The sequence below is a fragment of the Panthera leo genome, chromosome D3 (assembly GCF_018350215.1).
Source record: "Panthera leo isolate Ple1 chromosome D3, P.leo_Ple1_pat1.1, whole genome shotgun sequence".
Classification (NCBI taxonomy): Eukaryota; Metazoa; Chordata; class Mammalia; order Carnivora; family Felidae; genus Panthera; species Panthera leo.
In genome coordinates this window covers 13,424,175-13,442,998 of record NC_056690.1, presented here as the reverse complement: position 1 = coordinate 13,442,998, position 18,824 = coordinate 13,424,175, and the positions used below count along the sequence as shown (strand labels likewise).

General features: G+C 47.5%; 2 protein-coding genes across 8 annotated transcripts in view; one reads left to right on the top strand and one right to left on the bottom strand.

Annotated features, from left to right (window-relative positions):
* The window catches only part of RNFT2 (ring finger protein, transmembrane 2), a 70,036-nt gene extending 61,170 nt beyond the window's left edge, over positions 1 to 8,866 (bottom strand). For both annotated transcript variants that reach the window (XM_042910834.1, XM_042910835.1), the window contains exons 1-5: positions 8,808 to 8,866; positions 6,995 to 7,173; positions 6,396 to 6,454; positions 1,006 to 1,484; positions 535 to 611 (exon numbers count right to left, since the gene is read on the bottom strand). In XM_042910834.1, coding sequence (XP_042766768.1) covers positions 535 to 611; positions 1,006 to 1,484; positions 6,396 to 6,454; positions 6,995 to 7,018 — 639 coding nt within the window. In that variant the 5' untranslated portion in view covers positions 7,019 to 7,173; positions 8,808 to 8,866. The remainder of the gene's footprint in view (positions 1 to 534; positions 612 to 1,005; positions 1,485 to 6,395; positions 6,455 to 6,994; positions 7,174 to 8,807) is intronic.
* A 268-nt stretch (positions 8,867 to 9,134) lies between these two features.
* The window catches only part of SPRING1 (SREBF pathway regulator in golgi 1), a 28,821-nt gene continuing 19,131 nt past the window's right edge, over positions 9,135 to 18,824 (top strand). For 3 of the 6 annotated variants that reach the window (XM_042910564.1, XM_042910560.1, XM_042910562.1), the window contains exons 1-2: positions 9,135 to 9,331; positions 17,828 to 17,984. In XM_042910564.1, coding sequence (XP_042766498.1) covers positions 9,218 to 9,331; positions 17,828 to 17,984 — 271 coding nt within the window. In that variant the 5' untranslated portion in view covers positions 9,135 to 9,217. Of the gene's footprint in view, positions 9,396 to 17,827; positions 17,985 to 18,824 lie in introns of all 6 variants that reach the window. The other 3 variants (XM_042910561.1, XM_042910563.1, XM_042910565.1) reach the window with 3 other exon arrangements.

Below are 18,824 nucleotides of genomic sequence, written 5' to 3'. Positions count from 1 at the left end.
AGGTTGGGAGAAAGATGGCAGGCGATGTGTCCGGGGGGGACAGGCGGAAGAACAGCCTCTCACAGGCCTCCCGTAGGTGTCCCCGTCCTCATCCCTGTAACCTGTGGATATGTCCGCTTACATGGCAAAGGGCATTTAGGTTGCTAACCAGCTAGCCCCGAGATGGGGAGAGACTCCAGGACTGTCCAGCTGGGGCTGATGTAATCACAAGAGTCCCTAAGAGTGGAAGAGGAGACAGAAGGAGAAGGGACTAGGGGCAGGTGGGCACAGAGGTGGAACATTGGTTGCTGGCTCAAAGGAGGAAGAAAGGGGCCATGAGCCAACCCTAGCACCTGGGAAAGGCAAGGCAAGGGGATCACCTCCAAACCCTCTGGAAAGAACAGTTGTGTTGACACGTGACCCTCACCTGGAGAGACCCACTTCAGACTTGCGATCCACAGAACTATAAGGGGGTAAATCTGTATCATTTTAAGCCGCTGGGTTTGTAGTCACGCGTTACAGCGACCTCGGAGACTAACTCTCCAGGTGACTCACCTTCAGAGAGACCTGTTCTCGCAGCGTGGAGTTGGCATAGGCAAAGGTGCTGGCCATCCCGATGCACACGGCAATGCCTGTGGGACAGAGGAGGGTCTGACACCACCCACTTAGACGCATCGGGCCTGGCCCTAGCTTATCGGGGACCGTGAGCAACATTAAAAGGTCACTACCCTCTATTGCTTCACACCCACCAAGCAGCAAATTTTCTGCTGGACACATGCCAAGCTCCCCAGCACAGAGGAAGAAACAGGCTCAGAGAAGGTGACTGACTTGTCCCAGGTTGACAGAGCTGGTCAACCAGGACTGGAACCCAGGACTCACTCAGAATCCCATAATCCTAAGCACCGTAAGCACCGTGCACCATGGAGACCTCTGCTGCCTTGTCCTGGCACTCGGGGTGAACCCCTCCTGCCCCCGACCCGGCAGGTGAAGCCCCCGGTTGACACACCCGGGACCCGCTGGACTCACCGAGCTTGTGCTGGAAGCACACTTTGGCCAGGAGGATCAGGATGAAGGGCAGGCCTTTCTGGAGCCAGCAGACCACGGCCTTCAGCTCGGACAGGGCAGGGGCGGGCGTCCCTGGCTGCTCGTCGCCCCCCTCGTCGGAGTGAGCGCGGTGGTCCCCACCCACGTGCTGCAGCAGCGAGCTCCCGCGGTGGCCGCCGTGATGGAAGTGATGGAGGGGCTGGCGGTGGTGGTAGGTGCCCCCCTCGCCCCGGCCCCCGCCCTCCTCCCTGGACGCTGGCATCTGGATGAACACGTCCCCGCCTCCGGCCGATGCCCCCAGCACCAGGCTGGATGGGAATGGGGCGGTGGGGAGGCTGCTGGCAGGGAGGCCGGGGAGGCTGGAGAAGAGTGCAGGTGGGGAGGCCGCCTCTGCCTTCAGACTCTCAAAGACGCCGCCTTCATCCACGCTCGCCTCGGAGCTGAGCGCTTGGCTGCGATTTCTGGGCCAGGAGGGAAGAGAGAGCCCCACCAAGTCAGAGAGATAAGCACCCCAGTGGAGGATGGGTGGGGGGTACAAATAACAGTACCAATATTGTTACAGGCTGAATCGTGTCCTGTGTTGAAGCCCTAACCTCCGGGACCTCAGAAAGTGGCTGTACTTGAAGACATGGTCTTTGTAGGGGTGATTAAGTTAAAATGACGTCATTAGGGTGGGTCCTGATCCAATAGGACTAGTGTCTTTATCATTATTTTTTTTTAATGTTTATTTATTTTTGAAGGAGAGAGAGAGAGACAGAGCATGAGCAGGAAGGGGCAGAGAGAGAGGGAGACACAGAATCCGAAGCAGGCTCCAGGCTCCAAACCGTCAGCACAGAGCCCAACGTGGGGCTCGAACTCATGAGCTGTGAGATCATGACCTGACCAAAGTCGGACACCCAACCGACTGAGCCAAACAGGCGCCCCATGACTAGTGTCTTTACATGAGGAGATTAGGACACAGACACACAGGGAAGACCCCGTGAGGACAAAGGGAGGAGGAGGCCATCCACAAGCCAAAGACAGAGTTTCAGAAGAAACTGACCCTGTCCACACCTTGATCTTGGACTTCTAGCTTCCAGAACTGTGAGACAATAAATTGCTAATTTTTTTTAAGTTTATTTATTTTCAGACAGAGAGAGAGAGAGGGGTGGGGGGGAGAGAGAGAGGAGAGAGGGAGAGAGAGAGAGAGAGAGAGAGAGAGAGAGAATGAGAATGAGAGGGATAGGGGCAGAGAGAGAGAGGGGAAACAGAGAATCCCAAGCCCCAACTTGGGGCTTGAACTCACAGACCTGTGAGATCATGACCTGCGCCGAAATCAAGAGTCTGATGCTCAAATGACTGAGCCACTCAGGCACCCAAGTGAATCCCTAATGTTTAAGCCACCCAGCATGTGGTACCTTGTCACAGAAGCCATGTAAAACTAACACAATAATAGCAATAGGGGCATAACATTTATTGAAAATGTACTGTGTACCACTTTTCTAAGGGCTCCTCATGGATTATATCATTAAACCTTCCAACCAACCCCATGAATTAGGTACTAATAATACCCCCATCTGAAGATCAAGAAACCAAGGCACAGAGAAAGTTACATGTCCTGAGCCACATAGTTGGCAAGAGACAGAACAAGAGAGATTCAACTAGCTAACTCCAGAGCCTGCTTTCTCAACCTCTATACTTTACAGAAAAGCTAGCACAGAATCTATGATCCCAGAATCCAGATTCCAGAATCTATGAACCTCAGGAACTCAGAGACCCCTGGCCCTATAATCTTCAATGACTCCCAGTTTCCAAGACGGCCCAGCCTCTTGGTCACTGGCTGGTATTTGGAGAGCAACACACAGTATTTGAAGTAAAGTAAAGAAGAATCAAGAGAGAAGCCCGCGTTCAAACTCCAGCTCCACCCTTCCTAAAGATCTTTTTTTTTTAATGTTTGTTTATTTTTGAGAAAGAGAGAGTGAGCGAGGGAGGGGGAGAGGGAGACAGAAGATCCTAAGCAGGCTCTGTGCTGAGAGCAGAGAGCCCAACATGGGGCTGGAAGTCACAAACTGTGAGATCATGACCTGAGCTGAAGTTGGACGCTTAACCGGCTGAGCCACCCAGGTGCCCCTCACCCTTCCTAGAGGTCTTACCAACCCTGCACTGTTTTCTCACCTGAAAAATGGCATAAACATCATCCATCCATACAACTCCTGTGGGATCAAATTTAGAACATCCTTTTCAATGTACCTAGCACATAGCAGGTGCTCAATACATGGGGATGATTACCTCTAATCCCTAGGGAAAGACCCCCAGGGCCAACTGCCCTCTCTAGTTCCAAACAAAGCTTGCTGTATTGGAATCCAGCAAAGGATTCTGTGGTTTTTTCAAAGTCATCACTAGAGGAGCAGAGAGCCCAGAATAATTACCCCATAAGAATGGAGAGACCCCCGAACTGGGTACACTTTCCATGATCACGAGGACCTGGAGTTCTGGATGTCTTCTGTCTTGGGCTTGTCTTCTTTTCAAATGGGACCATTTGAAATTCAGTCTACACCACAGATATAAGTGGAGCTGATTTGCTATATGTGCATGTGTCGGGGGGAGGAGTGAAGAGCCTCCCTCCCCTTCCCTCCCTTCTCTCACCCTGCAGTACGGCCCCCAAGGCACCTCCCAGACCCCTATGGTACTTAAAATACACCATGACCTTCCTGAATGTGAGAGCTGAGTCTCATTCATTCTCTGGACCCCACAACCCAGGGCACACAGTAGGCACCTAATCAATGTGTGCAAGCTATCATCCAGGCACATCACACTAGACTCTGTATAATCTACTGTCCACTCAAGAGACCAGGATGCTTTTTAAAAAACACATAGATGATTATTTCCCACTAAAAGAGCTTCCCATTCTAAACTTCCTGCAGGCACAGATAAACACCCTCTACGGACAGGGACTAATGTCATTCCTCTTTTACGGATAAAGAAACAGACTCAGAGCTTCCGAAAAATACAGGTGCCTGAGGCCCTGTGTTAACCAACTGAATCAAAACCTTTGGAGGTGGGCCCTGACAGCCCTCCAGGTGATTCTAATGGTCACTCAGCACTGGGAATAGCACTTTAGACAGGGCCCTGCTCCAAGAGGTCAAACGTCATGATTGTTTGTTCCTACTGTCTCTCTCCTGCCCAACACAAATGCACCTGGCACACAGAGCACGCTCAAAAAATACTGTTTGAAGTAATGACCGAATGAACATACTAAAGGCTCTGAGAAGGCCTGCAACTGCATTAAAATTTTTGATTTTGTTGAAACTTCGTGTTTCCCAACCTTATTTGACCATCGAATTCTTTAAACTATTCACATCTTATAGGACACTTGTGAAACCCAGCAGGGGAAATGCTGACCTGGAGAAATCTCAGGGTTGGCGTCTCTGGCTCCACAAACTTGACCTGGGGGGAAAGTTATAAACCCACCCCACGGCCCATCCCTGCTGGCTCCAAAACCCAGGAGATGTATGGTCTTACTACCTGGGCTCGGGATAACATTAAAGTAATATTAATAACAACAACAACAACAGACACCATGGCTATGACCCTCAAGGGGCCGTGAGCTTTTTCTGCACTTCAAGAAACTGAGCTCAGAAAGCAGGAGTCCTGGCAGGTGCCCATGCTGACCCACATAGGGGCCAAGCTTTCTCCCCCATCGGGCCATGGAAAGCCTTCCTGGCCCCCTGTGAGCTCACCAGCCTGGAGTTCACTGGGCTCAGGGGGCCTGCAGTACAATCAGGGAAGACTCAACCCACCAAGGAGCTTTTTATAGCTGGCCTCCATTCCCTGGGCCTCTCCCTGGTATCCAGCCGAGATTTCAGCCTAAATGGGAAAGCATATTCCTTGGAGGGCAGAGGCTTCCAACTTAACCACTTAGGGGCCAGAATGTGAGGCGGCCCAGGAGAAGTAGGTCCACCCAGATAGGAGGCAGTCGTAATGCGGTGACTGAAAGCATAGACTATGGCGGGCAATGGACTAGGGCCTGAATCTCAGCCTGCTGTTTCCTGGCTGTGTGACTTCTGGTAATTTACTTCCCCTCTCTGAGCCTCAGTTTCTTATCTGTAAGAACAGTGATAAAAATAGTCCTGACCTCGTCAGGCTAATGTGAGGGTGGCACAGGGTAGGCACACAACACACCGTGGCCGTTGTTTTTCTGCTGTGGTCTCTGCCCCCAAAGACCTCATGGTTCACTTGACAGCAGATGGCAATTGTGTCTTCAGAGGCTAGGACAGCTCCAAGAGGCACACTTATTACGCGCTGGATACCGTGTTCCTGCATTTTCATGCTCGTTCACTCATTCAGAAACAACCCTGAGTTTTATTATCCAGACTTTATGGATGGGGAAACCGAGGCTCGGGGGTGAAGCTGCTTGCCAAAGGCACTGTAGGTGCAAAATGGCTAAGCTGGGGTTTTGGCTAAGGGTCATCTGACTTCAGGTCACTGCTCTTCCTGGCAGAACAGGCAGGCTTGATGCAAAACTCAGTCTTAATGGGACCAGTTAATACTCTTTGGGATTCTGTAGTCAACCTTGGGGTTGTGGGGGACCCAGAATCGGAGGCGAAGGAGGAAAAGTTCAGTTGCCGGCTCCTTGGACGTATGTGCCAGCACAGGGGGAGAGCATCACAATCTAAGAACAGGTCCCCATGGTGTGTACTCTCTTGGATTTCACCAGACAGTAATTCTAGCTCGTGAGGGTTTTAACCGTGTTTTCTTAGATTTTCTTGGTCTATGTGGCCTCTGTTAGAGGGCCAAAGTAACAGCCAAAGTTGTTTGTATCCCCAACCGCTTCCTTATGTGCGTCTGGCACACCCAGCCAATATTTCCCCTGCTCTAAATCCCCAGGGCCAGGTACCAGAAAATTAGAGAACACCGCTATAGCCCAGAGCCTGGTGACATTATTCAAGCTACGCAATCCTAAGCCGTTTCCCCCTGATGCACAATAAAAGCTATGGCCTCTGTTTACTCTTTGCTTCTTTCTGCCTCCTGACTGGTGCTTCCCCACGTGGCCCTGCCTGCTAAGGCGTGTCCCTCTCTCCCAGGAAATGTAAGCAACAGAAATCTTCTTCCACCTCTAGAAGTTAAAACCTATGGGAACAATCTTGGATGCAGTGAGTCAAGTGAATCACCTGTCACACAGGCTTAGGGAATGACCATCAAAGCAAGAGCAAGCTGCGATGCATTGAGAAACATATGCCATCACTGGGCAAAGCAGTCTCCCACCAGATCTCCTTTGCTCATCTAACAAATAACCCCAGAAGCAGGTGTCACTCAATCCAGATTTGGAGTTGCCCCTGACGACCCGAGCCCGGAGCCTCCGGGTGGAATGGACCCGGGGGAGGTCTACCTACCTTTCAGGTGGACCGTTATCCGTGTTGCTGCTGTGGCGTCTCTGCATTTTCCTTAAGACCTGAAAGTCAACACATGGAATGAGCTAGCGTCTCTCAACATTCCCATTGCCCGTCAGATTGCCGAGGCAGGTGTAAACAAATATGACTCCTATCTCACATCCCCAGGCCTCTCTCACATTCTGCAAACCCTGTTTGCATCTGTTATGTCATTCAACCCTCCATTCAACATTCGATCCCAGTGAGGAAAGTGTTATCACCCCATTTTGCAGATGAGGATGTTGAGACCCAGGGGTGGAGGGAGTCTTCACGTGAGAGGAAGCAGTGGACCGTGCAGCAAAGAGGTGTCGGATGACAGGAGGTAAGCAGCGGACTGGCAGTACAAGACATGGCTTCTGGACCGATGCTGCTCCTAATTTGCTGTGTGACCTTGGGCAAATCAGCAACCTCTCTGTGGCCTCAGATTCCCCATCTGAGGATGGGGAATGGGGGGTGGGGGGGTGGGGAGCGGGTGTGGAGTTGCCGAAACCCAAAGCTTCCTTCCAGTCCTCCCGTTTAATAAAGTGGTAATAAGGATGTGAATTCTCCTGGAGACATGTCACCTGGTTCACGGTGAGGAGCCACATGGACTTCAGAACTCCATGTTGATTGATGATGCTTGAGGTGGGCCTTCAGGGCTCCTGATGGGATGTGACCGCTAGAGTCCAGAGAAAGCAAGCCTCTCCCTCCTCTTTCTCTGCAGAGGGATGCACAGGTCACCAGAGCTCATCAGGTTCCAAACCTTGAACGGAACAGAACACTTCAGGGAACAGTCCATGCGATGGCTTGAGCCTGACAATGTCTTAGGGCATCACGGTAGCTCTAAGCATATCTCTGGTTAGCCTCTCACTGATCCCTCTTTAGGACTCCTGGGGATGTTATCTCAATGTATTTTGCTCTATTGTCAAACTATGAGTCCTGATTGGGGAACACAGAAAATATGTTTTAGGCCCTCCAATGGCATCACACTGCAACCCAAATAAAATCCAAACTCTTTATGGCCTACAAGTTTGGCCTGATGCAGCCTCACCTGTTTCCAATCTCATTTCCCTCCACTCTTCCTTTAACCGCTTTCCTCCAGCCATACTGGCCTTTTTGTTTCTCATACTTGCTGGCTTGTCCCTGCCTCAGGGCCTCTGTTCTTGCTGTTCTCTCTCCCTCCAATGCTTTTCCTTCTGTCTGGCTCCTCAGGTCACATGTCACCTTCTCCCAGAGGCCTTCTCCTCTCACCCTCCTGACCCACCTTGTGCCCTGTCTCATCTTCTTCATAGAACTTACCATTTACTTACATGTCTGCCTATTTATCATCTGTCCTCCATTAGAATGTAAATTCCACAAAAGCAGGCACCCTATGTCTGGTTCACGCCTGTACCTCAGCATCCGGAACACTGCCTAGCACAGAGTTGCACTCAACAAATATTCGAATATTTATTCAACATTTATCTATGGGTCTCAGTTACTTTTTTTGTACACCCCCTTTTCCCTCCCTAGAGAAATAAAAGCCATAGACTTTCCATGAATAGGTTTAGCCCCGAAAAAAAAAAAAATATATATATATGTATATATATATATTTTATTTTCATCAGCATCAAAGATGCTAGGTTGAGTACATCATAATTGGTTTTGCATCATTTCCTAATCATGACCACCTTCTTCAGGGGGCAGCATTGGCGTTACTAGGTCAGCTGATTAGGGAGACAATTCAGTGGCTAAGCCTCTCTTCTCTTTTGAAAACTCAGCTAAGAAGTGGGTCAGTATCACCATCTGCACATATGAAGGAATGTTCATTATGTAAATATTTTTCAAGAACTTGCAATGTCACCTTAACGCCCCCTCCCAAAGACGCCCCCCCCCCACCATCACTTGCAAATCCTTGGGGGAAAAATACAGCTCCCAAAGTTTCCACTCACGAATTTGACACAGCTTCCAAAATCACATGTGCAAGAGTCTACTTTGAGATGCTCGCTCAATTTTGAGGGGCTTCAGGTTCTCTGTTGGAAGCAGGCCACACGTAATTATTCCTATACTGAATTCCAGAACAAAATTCTGCATGTGGGATGCATCTGAATGACTGAATGAAACGTCTCTTAACCTTCTGTTCCATTCATTGTTCTACATCCCCATGAAGAATTACCCTGAGATTTTTCAGTATATGCTTCGTTTTCAGTTGCGCCCCCGGGGCCGTTACATGCACCGAAATGCACGCGAGAGCATCTCCTGCGTTACATGCACTGGAAAGAGGCAGGTGCACTTTGGGAAAAAAGCCGCTAGCGTCTCTCATTTCTGCAACCAACGTTCAGCATAAAACGCCCTAGGACTGCAAGGGCAGGAGGCTATACGAACCATCCCCGGAGAAAAAAACCGCGTTCTTTTTACCTGCCCAGACAATTCGGCAATCACAGCGGCATCATTCACGTCCTCCCAAGCCAATCACGCGCGCGGCCCGGGTAGCACGTGACTTCCGAGTGCTTCCGGCCCCTTGTTGGGTTCTCTGTCAGGTAGCCTTGGCCAGGCGCTAAGACCGCGGCGCGGCGCGGCTACTCTTGCTGTGCGCACGCGGTTGCCCGCCCCCTTTTCGGGATTCAGCCAATAGGAGCCCGTCGCTCCTCAGGGACCAATAGCGAGGAGCCGAGCGAGGACGCCTGGCCCCTCCGAGCGGAGCGGAGGCGGGGCGTGGGGAGGGGTCACGTGGGGCGACGCGGGGTGGCTGCCGGGAGCTGGCTGCACCGAACGCCGAGGGGCCGGCGTCCGCTGCGGTTAATGTGTCCGCCGGCCGTATAGGGGCCATGCCGCCCGGGCCCCGGGCCTTCCCCGCTGTGCGCCCCGGCCGCCGCGCCCCGCGTCCGCGCCGGCATGGTGAACCTGGCGGCTATGGTGTGGCGCCGGCTCCTCCGGAAGAGGTGGGTGCTCGCCCTGGTCTTCGGGCTCTCGCTCGTCTACTTCCTCAGAAGCACCTTCAAGCAGGTCAGTGGCTGCCCGCCGCCCTCCCACCTTTGCTCTCCCGGCCGCCTGGTTTCCCCCGGCTTGGGGGGAACCCCCTCTGCAGCCGCGCTGCCGGTGTGTCCGAGAGTCCGGTGCGCTGGGACTGAGGATGGACGAAGGGACCTGCCCATTTCGTTGGTGCCCGGGCGAGAAGGAGCTGCTAGGCTAGGGGTACAGGTGGGACTCGAACCCAGGTGTGTCGGCCCTTAGCTGTGGTTATTACCCTTACTGCCATCAGCGTGCCTTCTACCTGCGGGGTCCAGGGCTTAGAGGGGGCGTGCGTTTCTTGTTTCATTCTCCTGGCAGTCCTGAGGGATGGGTGTCTCCAGATTGCAGGGGGGAAACTGAGGCTCAGAGAGGCGGGGGTGGTAAGAAGCCGAACTGCGAGACCAGAGCTTGCGTGCTTCGCCTGCATTTACTCTGAGGGCTCAGCAGTTCATCCGGGAGACCCAGCAGGACCCACGAGGTAACCTTCTGTGCATAACTTGGTTGGATGGAATTTTCTTCTTACCTCCCCGTCCCGTTAGTTTTTCTTCCCATGTGAGAATTTCTGGGAGAAAAGGCAGGATGCTTTGGTGAGAAATGCGGCCAAAGCAATTGAAAGTTTGTTCGGACGTCCGCTTTGAGCGTTTGGGTTTTTAGAAGGGGTGCGCATACCTCACAGCGTAATCAGGGACGATCCGGTTTATGCTGTTGCTCTGATGTAGTTATTAATAAAAGCTCTTTTTTTGACTCCCAAGGGTCAAGTTCGTAAATAAAATATATTAACGAATAGCAAATAAATGAACTGTGTGGTCACCCTAGTTAAATGGGATTGGTGGGAGAGCTGAGTAAAGTGCAGATTAGAGAACGGTACCCCACCTCTTACCTTAGGCAAACAGAGAGGCTGAGTGTTGTGAGCCTCTTATATTGACTGGGACGTGTTGGTGACATGCATGAACTAAGTGCTTCAGGGACTTGTGTTTTCTGCAGCCTCACAGATATTTTCTCGTGGTCACATGTTGTTCCTTCTCTGTCTGGTGGACCACTGAGTGTTATAGTAATCTTAGACTCAGATCTCTGCCTTTCTCTCTGACCCAGTGCTTAAATACCAGTTGCATGCTCTTGATATCCCAATTTATAACTTTAGCCTAGACCTATACAGAAACCCTCAGTTCTTTTATCCACCTGCCTACTTGACATCTTCTTGAATATGTCGTAGGCTTCTCATCCTTGGCCAGAACAGAACTTTTGATCCTCCACCACCGACACTTCCTCTCCAGTCTTCCCAGGCTCAATAAGTGGCATTACTCTTCACCAGGTAGTCAAGCCACAAATACTTCCTTTTTTCCCTCGCTCCCCACATCTAAAATACTGCGTCTACCTCCACAGTGTATCCTGATTCTGTTCCTTTCTCATGATTGTCACTGCTGTCACCCTAGGTGGGACTACCTTCGTGTCTTATCTGGACTCCTGCAGTAGCTCACCAGCAGGTATCTGCTTCCTTTCTTGTCTGGCAGTCTGTTTCTCTACCCAGCAGTGACAGGGTTGATAATCTAGGGGGTGGGGGGGGAAAAAAAAATCACAGCAGTCCCCTGGGTACCAGGGTCACTGCATGGTGAGTTTTTTTTTTTTTTTTGTCACTTCAGCACTTCAGGCCAGACTGTTACTGTCTCAGGCCACACCAGGTGACACAATTTAAATTAAGGTTCCTTGCCCATAGATTTTGCTTTATTTTCTTTGTAGTAGGAATCACTAACTGGACATTTCTTGTTCATTTACTTATCTGTCTTCCCTCTCTCTTCCTTCTAGAAGGTAATTTTCTTGAGAACAGGGACCTTGTCTGTGTTGCTCATAGAATCTCACCCCTGAGAATATTGCCAGGCACTTAACGGGCACTCAGATATGGGTTGAACAAACGAGTGAGGCGTGCGTCTTTTTAATTGTGATGACTTTTCCTTCCTTCTCGAACTCATTTTTCATGTCTTGACTCAGATGCCGTCTGCTCTGCGATCTTGCCTACAACCCCCCCCGCAGCCTATCGAACACGAAGAAACACTTTCACGGTCGCCTCTCTCTATCCCTGCCCATCAACTCCTGGCAACCACTAGTCAACTTTCTATCTCTACAGATTTGCTGTTCTGGACGTGTCATGTAGATGGAATCATACAACGTGTATTCTTCTATGTTTGGCTTCTCTCAGTTCGAAGCCAGTGACTTTAAGTTTTATCCATGTTGTAGTATACATTAGTACTTCATTTTTATGTGTGAATAATATTCTGTTCCAAATACAACAGAACATTATTCACAGTTTAGATGTCCGTCTTATTTGGAAATATGTTTTCAGTTCTCTTAGGTATGGTCCTCGGAGTGGACTTGATGGGCCACACGGTAACTCCATCTTTAACTTTTTGAGGAACTGCCAGACTGTTTTCCAAAGTGGCTGCATCATTTGCAATGACCTTTTAAGAAACCACACTTGTCCCCCCACCCCCCCCAAAAAAAAGAAACTACACCTGTCAAGTTTTGACGTAGTACTAAAGAAGATCATCTGTAATTATTTGACAACACCATTAAACTATCCCTCCCATTTCCAAAGACACATCTGCAGGAGGTAGATTTTCTTCATATGCTTCAACCCAAACAACATATTGCAACAGATTGACTGCAGAGGGTGATGTGAGAACCCAGGTGTCTTCCATTCTGCCAGACGTTAAAAGGGTTTGCAGAAACGTAAAAGCATCTTCTCACCAAATTTCTTTCTTGTTTTGAAGAAGATTTTTTTCATAGACCACAAACAAACAAAAAACACCTGTTGACATGTAATAGGTTCATTGTTATTTTTAAATGAATAGATAATTTATTTAAAGTAATTTAAGAATTTTTTTTTTTAATTTCCGATATGATGAATATCAATAGCCATGATCCTCATGAACCACCATATCGAGATTCTCCGTGTAAAGAATATAAAGGGTTCTCGGGACCCACCTCGGAGCCCATTCTGGCTGATGCCGTCTTACATGCACTTGCGTTTGCTTCTCTTGCTCTCTGCTCCCTGCAGTTCTGGTCGCTGGCGCTCCTGTGCGACACGAGGCGAGTGTGCTTCGTTTTGCCTGGCCTCAGGTTCGTCACTTGTGGAACGGAGATGTGGTATAGAATATATGGGGCGGGGGCGTGTGTGTTGGGACTGAATTGAGAAGAGGCCACGAAAAATTGTAAAGCTCAGTATGGTCCCAAGCTCTGCCTCAAGTGAGATCCTGAACTCGTGGAGCAAATGCAGGTGCTGTTTTGCCTAGAGAATAGCTGATTATCCTCTCTTGCTTTGAATTCCTCTTTTCTTTGGTTTTCACGTTAATTAATGCTTTGGGGGATAGTTTAAATTGTAGCGATAGAGATGGGAGCTCAGGAGAAATTAGTGACAGTGGTGGGAATGCCACTGGGGGAGAGGATTGGGTGCCGAGTGACTTGGGTGTGTTTAACAAATGTTCAGTGAACCCCAGCTGTGCACTAGGTGCTGTCTGCTAGGTGATGAAGATGGAGGGCGGGGTGGTAAGGCCCAAAGCAGACAAGGTCTTATTCTCCGAGAGCCTGTATTCTACCAGGGAATAAGGGAGCAGAAATGGCAAATGACCAGAAATGTTGCAGGCTTATGATACGAAGAGAAAAACAACAAGATGTTGTGGTAGAAGGTGGGCCTGACCTTGTGGGGCATTTGAGCTCAGGTGGAAGGGTCCTTAGAGGTCCTCTTATGTAAATAAATGTCCTCCTGATGTTCCAGTAGAGCAGTTCCTGTAAGTTTCCGGGCTGTGTGCATAACTCTTTGAAAATATGTTAACATCTTTAGCTTTAACGTAATTAAGTACGTAAGTTGCGGTAGACTAAGAGAGTAAGTTCGATATTTCTGAAGTGTCATACATCCTAAGAGCTGCTAATGTTTTTGTTTTGTTGTTCACTGATTATCAAGATATAAATATTTTTCAGAAGGTTTGTCAAGTACTGCCCAGGGTAGAGGAGGAAGACAGTGACCTGTAATTTCATCAACCGTGGGACGTTTATCTCATTTGACCATTATGATAACCTCTGTAAAATAGGACAGTTATTGAAGTACTCCTTTTTAAGTCAGGCTAAGTAACATATGTTAGTAATAAAAGCATTACAGTAACTCCTTATAATTTATGAAGAAAGTTCAGATGTTATTTTGTTTTGCTCCTTTTTGTTCCTGCTCTTTTCTTTGTACCCTAGCGTACCCTGTGTGGACATCCATTGTGGTTAATTGCACTGATTTCTGTGCATGCTTCTTTATCGACTGCTCTGGGGACTCCTTGAGAATAGAGAGCCTGACTGCCTTTGTCTGTATATCCTCAATGCATTGTAAGGACTTGTTACCTTTGCGGAGGAAACACACACACAGGTGCATGCACGTGTGTATACATACAGGCCTAGAATTGAGACAACCTAGTAGGGTAGATCAGTTTGGTAGGGGCTTAAAACCATGGAAGGGATCCCTTCAGTGCCCCTCCCCCGCCACGCTTGGTGAGACTGGACCCTCAGAAAAATGAATGTGTGTTAATTCATTACATAAGTCACCATGTGTTACACTATCTCTTGTATAGCTTTTTTTTTTTTTTTTTTTTTATTGTACAACTCTTACCCAGTCTTTTTGGCAAGGTCTTAAATATTCATGTTTGAAAACAAGTTCAAGTGCTGGAAGAATTGCCTTCCTGTTTACCAGGAGTGTAGTTATGTGGAAGAGGTCCTTCTGGGATGCACTTGGCTGTGAACACTTGTTTTCTTTCGGGAAGACTAACAGGATAGTTTGAGAGTAATGTTAGGAGTGCTTTTAATCTTGTTGTGAGATCCAGTGTACTTTGACCAGCTGCTTACTAGTCTAAATGGCTATTAATTTATCTAGGGCAGCATTCGAAGCTCAGTTTTGATTGGACATAGCTTGACTATGCAGCTAACTGATAGGGTCCCAGCAGAGCAGAGGAATATAAATGTCCAGGTAGTTAAACTGTATGTAGCTAAGTAATTTGCCCCATATTCCCAAGGCTTCTGCACTTAGCCCCTCTTCTTGCACCAACCAAGGAGTATAGATGTTGTTTATATATAACCCATCCTGTTCCTGCCAGTGCCAGTTTTTGCCTATAAATGAAACAAAAGGGAGAGGCAGAATAGAAATTAAAGCCACTAAGTGTGACTGTTGTGCAGTTAGTAAATTAAAGAACAAAATCCAGTACTGGTGCAGTGGTGGTAAAATTGCAAAATGCTGGTGATGTTACAAATGGTGTTTATAACTTTGGGGAAGTTATTTGGCGCATATAGCATTAACTGGTTTTGATAATTATTACTACAAGTTATTGAAGAGAATAAACAAACTTTATTGCAATGCTACCTCTGATAACAAAGGTGTTATTCTGTAGAAGATGTGTTTACTAAATTATGGCATGGGAACGTGATAGGTTATTATATAGCCTTGAAGATGTTCTTGTCAAGATAATGTAGGTACTTGGATGGCTTACCATCCAGTTAGTATCAGGAAGAGTTGAATGCAAAGCCTCCTACTTTGTACTGTAAACGCCAGGGTCACAGGCTAGAAGTCAATGTATAAATATTGATACAGCTTTGTTTAAGCAGTGGGATTGTGGGCAGTTTTTGTCTTTAATGTTGGTAATCATGCTTTTTTAAAGTAAAATTTTTATTTTGGGGCAATTACAGATATAAAGAAAAGTTTCAAGGATAATACAGAGTTTGTGTAGATCCCTCAGTGTCTTCTCATATTAATGATAATTATGCTTCTATCATTTTATTTTAAAGTGAAGATATCCCAAAGATGACAAAAGGTGTTAACAATCACCTCTGTCCCTTCCACGTCTGTAGCATATCTTTCCATACTTTTATCTCAGCTCTTACAAACTTGTATGTGTATGTTATTATAATTGTTATAGTGTGTGATAATATGTATGTTCTTTTGTAACTTGCTGGTATCACTTAATATATTGTGGGCATGCAGTGGTCTACACACAGTGGTCTCTGTATTAAAATCAGCTGGGTGGTTTAACAATACTGATTCCTAGGTCCCATTCACAGAGATTTTTACTCAGTCTGAAGTTGGGCTCAGGAATCAGAATCTGTTTTAAAGACCCTGTATAATTTAATGTGCAAGTTCAGATTTAAGAACTTACTCTAAATAAGTATGTATCATTCACATCTGAGTTGTTTGTAGTGGCCAAAGCTATGCCAGTGTTTTTCAGTCATTTCTCCGTTGGGTTTCTAGGTTTTTCCTACCATGTAAACAGTGCTGTAGTAAACATCCTGGTGCATCCTTACACAGTGGTACTTTCTATAGGATAAGCTCAAAAATGTGTTTATGGGGCGCCTGGGTGGCCCAGTCAGTTAAGTGTCCGACTTCAGCTCAGGTCATGATCTCACGGTCTGTGAGTTCGAGCCCCGCGTCAGGCTCTGTGCTGACAGCTCAGAGCCTGGAGCCTGTTTCGGATTCTGTGTCTCCCTCTCTCTCTCTGACCCTCCCCCGTTCATGCTCTGTCTCTCTGTCTCAAAAATAAATAAACGTTAAAAAAAAAATTTTTTTAAAAATGTGCTTGCTGTGCCAAAGGAGTGTATGTGTATGTGTATTATTTTTTTTAATTAAAAAAATTTTTTAATGTTTATTTATTTTTAGAGAGAGAGAGAGTGTGAGCAGGGGAGGGGCAGAGAGAGAGAGAGAGAGAGAGAGAGACAGATTCTGAAACAGGCTCCAGGCTCTGAGCTGTCAGCATACAGCCCAACGTGGGGCTCGAACCCATAAGCTGTGAGATGATGACCTGAGCCGAAGTCAGACGCTTAACTGACTGAGCCACCCAGGCGCCCCTTTTTAAAAATTTTTTTTAATGTTTATTTTTGAGAAAGAGCACATGCACAAGTTGTGGAGGGGCAGAGAGAGAGGGAGACACAGACTCCGAAGCAGGCTCCAGGCTCTAGGCTCTGAGCTGTCAGCATAGAGCCCAACGTGGGGCTGGAACTCACAAGCTGTGAGACCATGATCTGAGCTGAAGTTAGACACTTAATCGACTGAGCCACCAAGGTGCCCCTGTGGATGTGTTTGTTTTAAATATTAATAGCTTTTTTCCAGATTGCTTTCCTAAAGAAATCTCAGTAACTATAAAGATCTGTTCCATTGTTTTAAAGTATATATCATTTGCCATCAAACTTTCAAGGTTAGTCCCTTTCGCTGGTGACACGTGATAGATCATTAATGGTAAAAGCCACAGAATTCTATTAAAAAGGTAGAATGTTTAAAGTATATAAAAAGCCTTTGGGAGAGAGTCTTATATAATTGTTTTGTTTTCCAACAGCAGGTTAAAGGATTCAGAAGATGGCTATCTCATGCTTGGCTTGTCTTCTGGTACTCAGGTGCCTTCCCCTTAGTTTCTGTAATAGTATAGGAAAAGCAGTTTTGAAAGCTCGGCTGCAGCTTGGAGGCTAGGAGAGAAGGTGCAGGGGCTTGCCTGTAGAGCAGCAAGTCCCTTTGCACATGTAGGTAAAGGGCTGGCCGGCAAGGATGTCTTATGTAAAGAAAGGTATGTTGTAAGGGTTGCATACTCACTGTTTTTTCATAGGAGAAATTTGCGAGTTGACATGCTTCTTCTTGCCCCTAAAACCAACCTCCCAATTCAGTATCCCCTGAGTTTACCACTGAAGTACTCGTAATGGAAGTGACCTTGTGCTCCAGATGAGTCCAGGTATTGTCTGAAATGACCATTGCAAAATTTTGTGAAGTCTCCTCTTCTATTTTAAAAGTGTATTCACGGGGCGCCTGGGTGGCTCAGTCGGTTGAGCGTCCGACTTCAGCTCAGGTCACGATCTCACAGTCCGTGAGTTCGAGCCACGCGTCGGGGTCTGGGCTGATGGCCCAGAGCCTGGAGCCTGCTTCCGATTCTGTGTCTCCCTCTCTCTCTGCTCCTCCCCCGTTCATGCTCTGTCTCTTTCTGTCTCAAAAATAAATAAACGTTAAAAAAAATTTTTAAAAGTGTATTCACATTTTACCTTTTATTCCACAATGTGTTTGTTTTGATATAAAAATAAATTATTTTATCGATGGCAAATCATTTAAGGTTTAAGACTTTTTCCCTCCCAAAGTTTTGCATGGAATTAACACTTTCATACATGTTTACAATGTGCATGTAATCCAGGGGCCGTTAATGTAATTATGCCAGTTTTGAAGCATAGCCTTATTTTACTACTTTTCCTACAGGTTTATTTTGCTTTTTATATTTTGACTTTGGCTCAGACTTTGCTCCAATGGGGGTGGGGGTGACGGTTCCTGTTGGGCAAGCTTTTTTATATTGTTTCTGTCTTGTTATTGTAGTTTGTATGAAAAATTGGCACAAATGCAAGAAACGGTACTTTAACCTTTCTGTTTGTCGTCTCTGTAGGAGGAGAGGGCAGTGAGAGATCGGAATCTCCTCCAGGTTCAAGACCACGACCAGCCCATTCCGTGGAAAGTGCAGTTTCACCTGGGCAACAGCAGTCGGCCTGGCAACCAGTGCCGGAACTCCATTCAAGGGAAGCACCTCATCACGGACGAGCTAGGTAGGGCTGGCTCCCATCCTCTCTGCAGCCAGCGATGGATTCCAGTGGGAGTCCATCGCTTGGGTTTTATACAGAGCCTTGTCCCTTCCTGCTCGTTTCCAGCATTTCTCACACCTCTGTGTCTCATACCTTACTCATCATTCATAATCCCCCTCACTGTCAGAGAAGTTTGGTCCTGGTAATTCTGTCTCTGAAGCATTGGACCCTGCACCAGTCCCTAGGCTGCTTCCTGCCGGTCTTGTCCTGGCCCCAGGATATTCAGATCTTGCCAGTGTTCTCTTCTCTGAATGGTGAACTCTACAGGGTAACCAGCATTCCTCCTTGGTGACCTACATACTATCCCCATGGTTCTGGCACTTCGGAAATGTGCTCATTGACTAACTGGGTGATCTCACGTGAATTATAAACATATTCCAAATGTGTTACTCTTACAGTGAAAATGGCTGCCTGTCTGCCTGGGGGTTTTCTCCCACAGTTTTCTTGCCTCCTTTTAGTCTATAAGAAAGGCGATTCCTGTGCCGTTGAAGTAGTTGGATTAGACCACTGCTCGGGGGCTCACTACACAAAGGCTGGCCCGGTCTTCCCAAAGAGGGTCTCTCATGAATGTACAACCTGCATTAAGTGAGCTCTTAACTGCATGCCGGGCACTGGGCTAAAACCTCTCTTTCAATATCTCATCTGATTTTTGCAGCAGTCCTGTGAGGTGTGGGCATTGTTCTTATTACTTAATAGGTGAAGACACAGGCACCAAGGGGCTAAGGAACTTGCCGACAAGGACAAGGACTCTTGTAAACCATGATCAGGATACCATGATTACATCAAAAAAGTAACACTTTTCCT